Source organism: Pagrus pagrus (genome assembly GCF_965226575.1).
Source record: "Pagrus pagrus genome assembly, chromosome: 3".
NCBI classification, from domain to species: domain Eukaryota; kingdom Metazoa; phylum Chordata; class Actinopteri; order Spariformes; family Sparidae; genus Pagrus; species Pagrus pagrus.
In genome coordinates this window covers 25,595,474-25,605,801 of record NC_140187.1, presented here as the reverse complement: position 1 = coordinate 25,605,801, position 10,328 = coordinate 25,595,474, and the positions used below count along the sequence as shown (strand labels likewise).

Here is a 10,328-nt window from a genome sequence, read left to right as displayed (position 1 = left end):
CCACTCACGAGTACAACTACAACATGTAACTCCAGAGAGAGATGCGAACTTACCCGCCTTTTTGTTCTCGTTTCTGAATCTTAGCTGTTATCCAGAACTAGTGTCGTGAGACGTTCAATGGTTTACAAATGTAGAAACGTTTTGAATGAAAGAAAGAAAGACAGAGACGGGCCGAAACACGTGGACAACAACCGACAACAATGATGCGACGTAACTGCAGTGTTGGACCTGTAACTTGAGCGCAGTAAAAGACAGATAAGCTCGTAGATATACAGTAGGAAGTGTCAGTGTACTGTACCTTTGGAGGAGCGCCTGCTCAGCCCGTGTGTCTCTACTAACTTACTGAGTTTCAGCCTGCTGCTTTCTGTGACGGCTGGTCACGTGCCGCCCCGGTGCCTGGGGGGGGGGTTTCCTCATAGTTTGGGCTGGTTTCGGGCTCATTAGCCTACAGATCACACTACTGTCTGTGGCACTGTTACATCATCACACATAGCTCTGAGGCAGTGTACAGTGGATCTGACCTGCACACGTCACTCAAGTCATTTGGTGCAAGTCCCAAGTCACTTCTGCATCATCAAGCCTGTCCTCTAATCTGCCTAATAATGATGCTATGACTAATGCAGCTCACCTGTTCAAAAAGTATGATAGTGAATTGTCGTTATTAAGTGAAATAAGTATAATCAAACCAGAAAACAAGAGTATAAGAACTTATTTCTTGATGCCTTCTCTATCTCTGTCTCTCGATCCCTGTCCCATCACTTTAAAACAGTGAAATACTGACCGCAAGACAAGAACTAGAATATCTGTACTCACTCATAGATACCAGCCATCTAAATACATCTTTTTTATTTCATCAAGATCCATGCATTATTCACTATAATGTAAAAAAAAAAAGTATAAATAAAAAAGACACGCCCCATTCAACAATGTTAAAGAAAGGAAAGTGAGAAGAAAATTCCTTGATCCGTCCCTTTATCCGTATCCGCACCAAGTCTAATGGAGTCTATTCTGGGCCTGGACCCATCCTCCATCCATGTTTCATGGACGGATGAAAACATAAATAACTATACTTATAACATAAAATGAACTTAGAAAAGTCATTTGAGCCATCATGTCTCAAGTCACAAGTCTTCCACTTCCAAGTCAGGTCTCACGTCATTTGTTTTCTCTCACTGATTAAAAGTGTCTCGACTTGTTGACTTGTCAACACCCAATAAAACCTTCTCATGGCAGACATTTTGACTTGTCAAAGCAAAAAAGAAAAGCAGAGGTGAAATTATAACATTAATGATGGCTTTTGTTTCATTTAGGTGAGTAAAACATACATAAAAAATAAGGGTCATTACAACACTGTATCTTGCTTTGACTGTGGTGACCCAGCATATCTGTGTCATATGACTTCTGATGAAGAAATGCCTCCAGACACACTTCAGAGAGTAATCTTATGACTGATTTTAATATCGTCACAGTGTCCTTTTCTCTATGTCGTTTGTGAAAAGCTCCTGTTTGCAGTGTAATTGGAGTTTAATCAGGGAAAATTTGGTCGGACCTTCCCCCGTTCAGTCACAATATTATCAGCCCTGTCAATTATTTGGGGAAACAAGTCTGTCATTAACCTACTCTGAAGTGTGACCTTTCATTTTCTAATTTCATCAGAAGTCTTATGATGTAGATATATTGGGTTCTAGTGTTTCTCCATGTATCTCAAATAGTTCAATACAGCTGTCCCCACAGTTTGGCACCAAAGCAAGATTCAGTGACGTAATGACCGTTCCTCATTTTTTATGTTCCTTGTGTTCTGGTATTGTGCATGCTCAAACACATGACCCACTGGGACACCCAACATTAATGGTCACACCAGAGCTTCTCCTGCTTTGACATGTCAAAATATCTGACTGCCTACTGACAGGAGTGTGACAAAAACAGTAGCAAACATGCTTTTGAAGAATAAATGAATGAATTTCACCTTTAATAGTTTTATTTTCAAATTATGTGCAATGTGAATTTCACAGTTGAGCTCAACCACCACTATAACCCAAAACAGACAAACCAGCGAAGTAAAAGGAGGAAAATGCATGAAGAACACAATGTAATAGCACCCATAAGCGATGCATGTAGATGACCGAGATGAGCTGATGTATTGCAGCCCAAAGGCCACTAAGTCTGAACATAGAGAGCTGTTTTTTATTGTAGCTTGTTGTATTACATGACTGGTGTTTGAAACATGACGTAACAATGTAGTTACTTGATCTGTAATGCTTAGTTTCGGTGAGGTGTTACAAAGAAATACTACTGTACAACAGAGGAGGAGAAAATAAATCAAAATGTATCACTCGTGCGGGTAATCATTTTTTTTTCCTCAACAGAGCAGGATTACTCTACCATAACTAAATAGGTAATTACATAAAGAAAAGGAAAAAAAAAACAGCCACTGGAGACAACAAAAAGAAAATCACATCTATTTTTTTTTCAAGTTATAAAAGAAACTGAAGAAGTTTAAAAAACTGTGCAAGTACAGCAAACCTATAGTACAGTATATTACACATAACAAAATCATTTAAATACAGTACTGTGTATCAGTAGAAATCCTGAGAGTTCTCCGTTCCTGGTTCTCAAATGGCCGTCTGTAGACAGGTGGATGAAGCTCAAACCTTCTCTCACACTCGATGAGGGTTGTTTTGAGGGCATTATCCAAGCTGGGTCAATTCAAAATAAGCTCGAAGTCAGTCAACAGTGGATCTTCTCTTGGAGAAGTTATATCCTCAAGTCTATACTGAATGTGACTCTTCTGGTGTTCATTTTCTGTGTAAATCTCTGATGATTGCTGTGTGGTTCATAAAACCTTTCGCATAATATAGAGGGGCAGTCTTCGTTAAGAGAAAATACAAGGGAAATGTGTAGTGCAAAGATGACACAGGAACCTGCATGAGGAAATTGACGGCACTGAAAATGTCACACTTTCACAGGGAACGCCACTCAGTGGTGGTATTAATTCTTCTATACAAGATTGTCAAAAAAAAAAAAAAAAAGAATACAGAAAAAGCAGCACCAACAAATTGTGTCCTCTGTGTGATGGTGTGTAAAGACGGATTCATGGCTGTTGGATGAATTAGCACACAATCCGGGGCCACCCTCACACGTTTGTATAGTCTGCTTGTTCAGGAGGGTGCTTCGGAAAAGTTTGCAGCTGAGGACTGCTGAAGTGGAGAGTGATTCAGTGCAACGCTGAGTAAGACTTTTCAGATATTCCTCATCAGGAGGAACAGTTATTTTTTTATTCTGATGCCCCTTTTCAAGCCACAGGCACATTGGCATCCGAAATGATCTGCACTAAATTACGCATCACTTCAAGCCTGCACCCATGCAACAGCCACACAATCATTATTGGAACTACCTTGATTTTCACTAGCAGAGACAAGCACACAAAACACTTAATGCACTTTTACTAAGGTAATATAACGTAATATAGCCTAATCACAGTTCCATGACTTATTGCTACCACAAAATTATTTTCAATGTCCAGATCAACTATGACAAGACCTCAAATGCTTTTTGGCATTTAAGAGGAAGGCTCTTTCAACCTTGTTCAATTATAATCCAGAGTCGAAAAACAACGTCAAGAGAGCTCAATGCTGAGCTGAGCTTTTCACACAGTTGCTTCATCAACACAATGGCCTGAAATGTCCCTTTTCTCCTAATCAAATAGATCTGAAGTTTCTGAGGTAAGCCTGTTAGTTGGTCTGAACGTTCCACTTAGTGTTGCCACAAATTTGACTCCGTCCTTATTTCTCCAATGTGGAGAGTGAGTTATCTAACATTTCACTTAAGTTGTCTTCGCAATGTGACACAAAATGGATGCCAACTCAAAAGAGTGGGAGGCACGAGCCCTTCCACGCAACTGAAATCTCAAACTAAACTTAAAAATAGCTCGGAAGCCGCACATAGTGTATTGTTTGACACACTGACGCATGTGAGGGAAGAGAGGGCCGTAGAAAATATCATACAAGCTTCAAGCTTCAAAAACACTAAGGTAATGTAAATCACAAGCACACTTCAAATTAAAACTGTTCTATAAAATAAGCTGAAGAGAGACTTGAGCACAGAATAGAAAAAAAAAATACCAAACACACAAACCTCAGAGCCAGCAACCTACTAATGAGCTAGGTACTCATCTTACCCGTATGAATATATAGTTTATATAGTTATTTATATATATAGATTTTCACTTTATGCTGACACGTAGTATCCATATCTCCAGAGGGCACTTTTATCCTGCCAATACCCTCATTCGCATGCTTATCATTTGTAAAAATCATGAACTATAATACGTTTTTAAAACAAAAATAGAACAACATGGCTCAACAACAAGCAAAAAATAGGATAATTGCACTTATGATTCATTGTACGGTTTTGTAAAACAAGCATCAGTGTGGGTAGCTGGTGCCGTCTGGAAAGGAAAAAAAAATACTGCAATCTTTGAAAGCACCCCCGTTTTGATCATGTTAAACCAAAGTTTGAACGACTTAAGACTTAACCAAAAAATGGTCCTTGTGGTGCAAACCTAAGGTAACACCAGGCACAAGGCAGGCAGGACCACACTTACTCCTCTCTGCCTCATAGATTGGGTTCACAAAACCAGCTACCTCAAAGCACTTTCTGTAGACACTGTGGGTAAAGTTTGGCCACCACACATTCAAAATGGCGACCCAAATCCCAGAGGCGGTCGGGTGTCTCATAGACTTTGGTCCATACGTCTGCCTCGTCGTCGTACTGGTAAAGGGAGTTCTTGCGGCTGGTGCGAAACACGAGCTCCTCCACCATGACTTGTGTGGCTCGCACAAACAGGTGTAGCTTGCCTTGCAGCAGCATGGCCTTGATGTACGGGCTTGTGGCTTGGTCAAAGGGCAGATCTCTCTTCCGGCTCCACGTGTTCTTCTCGATGTCGTAGACCTCCACAGTGAAGGTGCGCTGGTGGTTCCTGCAGATGCCAGCGATGTAGTAGATGCAGTTTTTATACAAGGCAGCCAGACCCTGACTTCGAGGGACGCTCATCGGGGCAAGATGACTCCAATAGTCCTTACGGGGATCGAAGCAGAAGAAATATTCACCTGCAGGGGAAAAAAAGAATTGTTACTGACAGCAGTGGTGATTGAATTACAAGTATGACACTATTAGGGTCATGTTCAGTCCACTGTTGAGATGGCTTAGTGTCACTTAACCAGCATAAGCTCACCTTGGAGGACATAGATGCGATCCCTGTACTCCACAGCACTGTGAAACTCCATGGCCACTGGCATAGGACTGACTGCTGTCCAACAGTTGTCCCGGGCATCATAGCACTCTACTGACTTCAATGCATTTCGCCCGTCCCCTTCATATACTCTGCCGCCCAGTGCATAAAGCTTTCCACAGCAGTGCACAAGCCTGCAGCCTATCCTCGCTCTGAGTAGAGGTGCACGTGGAAGCCATCGATTGCCCGCGTGTTCATACTGCCAGAAGTCGCTCTCTGCCCGATGGTCTATGGACACCTCACTGTTGCTCGGTCTGTAACCTCCAGCAATGTAGATGTCATTCTCTGAGGACACCAAGATGCCGACTTCCCGGAGATCATTAGGTGGTTTGCAGAGCTTGAACACCCTTCCCGTGGCTGTGTCCAGACAAGGCACCGTCTGCTTCTTCCCTGAGTGTTTGTGAGCTGCGTCAAAGCAGATGACCATCTCAGAAGCAGTCATACCCAGGCGCTGTGGGCAACCATTGGAGCCAGTGAGGCGGGCTTTGGCCTCAGAAGGGTCCTTAGACAGGGACAGGGCACAAGCAAAGGGGGCAGGTATCCGACTGAGGAAGGTCTCATCCAGCAAGGGCAGACGGATGCACTGGGAAAAAACCTCAGCTAGGTGGGCTTCACGGCCAGACAGGTCGTGCTCCAGCCAGCGGACAATGCTCTCATAGACATGTTCTTCTTTCTCCACGTTGAGGTCATCATTGTTCAAAATGCTGACAAGCTGCTCCTTGGTCATCTGGAGGAACTCTTGCTCCCATGACACACACACAAACTAGCACAAAAACAGCAAAAATAAAACAGTCTTACAAGACCAGAGTAAAACAATTTTTTTTTTAAAAATGGTCTAAAGTAGCAGCAAACATAATCATTAAATCACAATACTATTAACTTTTAAGAAAACAACCTATTGCTCATGTTACTGACCTTCTTGCGGATGTAGTCCTGAGAGCGTTCTCTCAGCTCCTGGTGTCCATAGGCATCAGCAAACATGTAGACCCCAATACAGTTCTGGGGGTCAAGCCTGCTGATCATGAACTGGGCACACTGATCCTGCAAGGCAGGAATCTGGAAAATGCTGGCTGCAGTGAACAGGGCCTGGACATTGGACTCAGAAAGCGTAACCCTGGATGTGTAGGCATAGTCTAGGACGAGGTGCATGGATTCAGATTCCACCCCAACAATTCTGACCTCACGCTGGCTGCTCTCTGTAAGGCCACTGGTGAACATGGACCTGGTGGTGATGACGGAGAAAACACATATATATTAATCAATTCTACTACTAACTGCATTATGGTTTAATCCTAGTAAAACTCCACAAGAAAATTTGAGCTGAATATTATAACACTTATCAGTTACCTAAAATATGGGCTGATTGCTGCAAGGACATTTCGGTGACAGGGGAACGTCTTGCCATGGTCCACTTCTACGACGATATCTGTGAGCTGTGCTTCATCGTACAAGGCTTTGAGCTGCTGAAGGATGTTACAGGCGTGAACAGCATCTACCCCATTGTAGTTGGTGCTCGGAGGTGTCCCATTTTGTACTTGTAACAGCTTCCCTACCTCTGAACAACACAGTACACAGAGAGAAAAGAACATATCACCACAGCACCTTTTGAAATAATGTGTGCAGTAAACAGCAGTGAAAGACTTAATGAGCCTCCAATAAAACAAAATGAAATAAAAAGTGATTTCATAGAGGGTCATTAAAGACTAACTGTTAGCTTTTGGAAACCCTTGATCCAATCACTGTTATTTAATTGTTCAGTCTAATGGAAAAACAAAATTAAGCACAGATTGGTGATGATTACATCTGCACTGTGTGTGATTAAATACTGACAATAGTGATTACAAAACTACACCTTGTCAAAATGAAACCAAAAATATTTTACAAAAAAAAGTTAAGTACAGTAAATTAAAACTGCAAAGGACACCGAGTGTTCTTCAGTGGGATAGGTACAGTTTATATTCTGGTTTCAAAATAGATGTCACAGACTCTAATCTGATTTAGGTATTAGGATTTACATTGTGTATGGGTCAAGAGAATATTTGGCACAGTTATCATAATGACTATGGCCATTACAAAAGCTTCTCATCTGCAATTATTCTACAAGCATTTTTTATCTAACTCCGGGCCAAAGTTGCTCGTGTTTTCACAGACCGACTCAAGACGTACGGATAACATATGGGCCTGTAAACTCGTGGGTTCAGTGGTGCTCCCCTTGAGTTGGTTTTACAAAGTCAGCATGTCTCTTATCACAAGTGGCACCCCAACTTCATGCCCCCTGTAATCCATCGCTGTAGTCTTCTGTTCCCAGCTGCTAAGAAACAAAAACTTTTCCAACAAATACACGAGGTGTGCAACGCTAACTCCTTGACAGGACAAAGGCTCGCGATGAGTGAATAGAGAACTACTGTCTCGCCAGGTGGTAGCTAGCTTGCTAACATCTCACAACACTGCCCGGTGACTGCAGTAACCGTGTAGGTGGCTAATGCGGTTAGACTGAACGCCAACTTGAAGAACACAAACTACTTCGTTGTCGAGCTGTGGTACGGTTCGTCGGAGTGTTTTATTTTCACGAAGACGAGCAATGCTCACGGTTACGCTGGCTAGTTGACATGCAAGCTTAACTTTTAGCAGATAGCTAGTCGGCAAGCTAATGTTAGCAAGCGTTCTTTGACACAACATTACGAGATAAAAAGGGCGATAAAACTCATCCCAGTCTTAACGTTCCTATCTGAGAGAAACATAACAGTATTTAGCAAAGACTGGTACATTAATATTGGCAACAGTAACTATAACTAACACTTGTCTAACCTTTGTCTCTTGTCATAAACAAGTGTTTACACAATCAGCTGTGGGTACAGGCTAACCGGCCGAAAGTTAGCCAGACAGCTAACATTAGCTGCACGGCGAGGCTAACGATAACCAACACTTTTGAGGAGTCGTTTAGAGCCTGACCTCTTTTAACACGAATGCAACATGTCATGACTCTTTCCATTAGTCTGTAATACCATACTCTGCGAACACATAAACACACAAATTACAACTTTAAAAGGCGTCATCTGAGTCTGATTACTACACAAAACAATGAAGATTTTTTTTGCTAACCTCCACTGGCAGCCATTCTCTCCGGTCTATCTCGGGGCAGACCGAGAAACGTCAGTGAGTGCACAGCGGAGCCCCGGAAACAAGGAACAGCCAATCACGAGAGGAGCACGCATCTCACAGCCAATCACGTTGCTACCATCTGAAATAGGAAAAAAGTTGATCGCTACATGAGGAAATTACTCTCAGTAAGGGAATTAAACACCACACTGAACGATCACCCGGAGAGTCGGAGCAGTCCACTTAAACAGGTGGCTACAGAGTGGTGCAAAGCACAGAGGAGGCTCTCAGAGTGGAGCTGTGACCCGAGCTGTTTGCAATTGTGGATCATTGTGGGGTAGACATTACTTTCTAGGGGGAGGGGGGGGGATCCATTTTCTTTGCATTGGTCCCTATATAGCCTTCTCATTCAGGCGAGGTAGGATAAACAAACTCAATGAACATAATAAAACTGCAGTTATTTGTGACAGGGTATTAACAATAAAAAACAAAATATAAAAAAATACTACTCTTGCGAAGAATACCCTTCAAAATTACTATCTTATTAGCTGCTTTGTGATTTCATACAAGTCATTCGGTCCAAGTTTAAAGCATGTCACGAGTCATTTCTTCTTTTTTCCCAAGATTCTGTAGTCTTACCTGCAGTTCTCGATCTCCATAAAGAGAAAAGACAAGGTATCAATACCTGTCTAATAATGATTTTATTCAAACACAATTTATGTAACCAGTTCAAGAATGACGACAATGAATTGTATTTTTATCATAACTGATTATCAGTTAAATAAATGTTATCAACAGAAAACAATAACTTTATGAAAGATGATTTATTTCTTAATTTTTTCAATAAAAAATCCCTCCCCATCACTTTTTTTCAACAGTGAAATACTGACAGCTGGACTTTAAAAATGAATAAAAACATCAAATGAACACAAACAAGTCATGTGAGTCGTCTAAGTCAAGTCCCAAGTCTTTAACTACCAAGTCCAAGTCGAGCATCAAGTAATTTATTTTCTGTCGAGTCAAGTTACAAGTCCTCAAAACAGTGACTTGAGCCGAATCAAGTCACCATCTCTGTTGATTTCACTACAACCAATCACCTGTGGTCATTTATGTTCTATTAACAATCATTTAACATCCCTTCATATATGTACCGAGGATGACTCAATATCGTAAGATACAAAGTTTAAGATCAGTAGATTTTTTCAAACTTTCAGATTTATGGTGGAACAAATCACAGACCATATTAAGAAGTTTGGAAATCAGCACTGCTAAAGTGGATGTACGAGCTCGACCACGTGTCGAGGGTGTAAATATTGTCTTTTCAAATCGATTTGCGATGTGTGTGTGTGTGTGTGTGTGTGTGTGTGTGTGTGTGTGTGTGTGTGTGTGTGTGTGTGTTGTTTTCATATGTTTTAATACAAGTCCCCATCTACTTCAGTTGTTTAGGAGAATGCTGCAATAGTATTTTGTTGTGAAGCTCCAGAAATCTTGTGTAGCCTATGAAACTTCACATGACTGAGCATAGGCTTGAGGGTGAGTAGATACTGACCGTATCTGAATTTTCATGAATTTTCATTTTTGGGTGAACTTGTCCTTTAAATTTCCCACATAAACAGTGGGTGCTGTATTCCAAAGATTGATTTAAAGAGTGCACTTTTCCAAGATATCTATTTATTCCCCACTTAAAATACATTTTCAAAAGCTTAGCCTTGTTTATACATTTACTCAACTCGTTAATTTTGTGTGTGAGCATTTCACGACAAGGCAACAAGACCATACATTTAAAAGAATTTTCTATTTTGGCAGAAATGTTTTCATAATTCGGTTCAATTTATGAAGAGTCTCATATTACATCTATTATTTATCACATTGCAGGCCATGAATCTTCGATCGATTATACTGGCTTGAGAGGGCCAGTAAACTTTACTGTATTTCATAT

The 10,328-nt window shown here is 41.3% G+C and overlaps 1 protein-coding gene across 3 annotated transcripts; it reads right to left on the bottom strand.

Moving 5' to 3' along the window:
* Positions 1-1,952: 1,952 nt before the first annotated feature.
* kbtbd8 (kelch repeat and BTB (POZ) domain containing 8) lies at positions 1,953-8,439 on the bottom strand (the record flags this gene model as incomplete). 3 transcript variants are annotated; one of them, XM_084348998.1, is made up of 5 exons in its annotated part: positions 1,953-5,108; positions 5,234-6,053; positions 6,206-6,512; positions 6,638-6,845; positions 8,393-8,439. In XM_084348998.1, 5 exons carry the CDS (start codon positions 8,406-8,408, stop codon positions 4,645-4,647), a joined length of 1,815 nt encoding a protein of 604 aa, XP_084205124.1. In that variant the 3' UTR covers positions 1,953-4,644. The 3 variants fall into 3 exon arrangements, with proteins under 3 accessions (XP_084205124.1, XP_084205122.1, XP_084205123.1); XM_084348996.1 differs by lacking the exon at positions 8,393-8,439 and adding an exon at positions 8,243-8,297; XM_084348997.1 differs by lacking the exon at positions 8,393-8,439 and having other exon boundaries at positions 6,638-6,879.
* Positions 8,440-10,328: the final 1,889 nt, after the last annotated feature.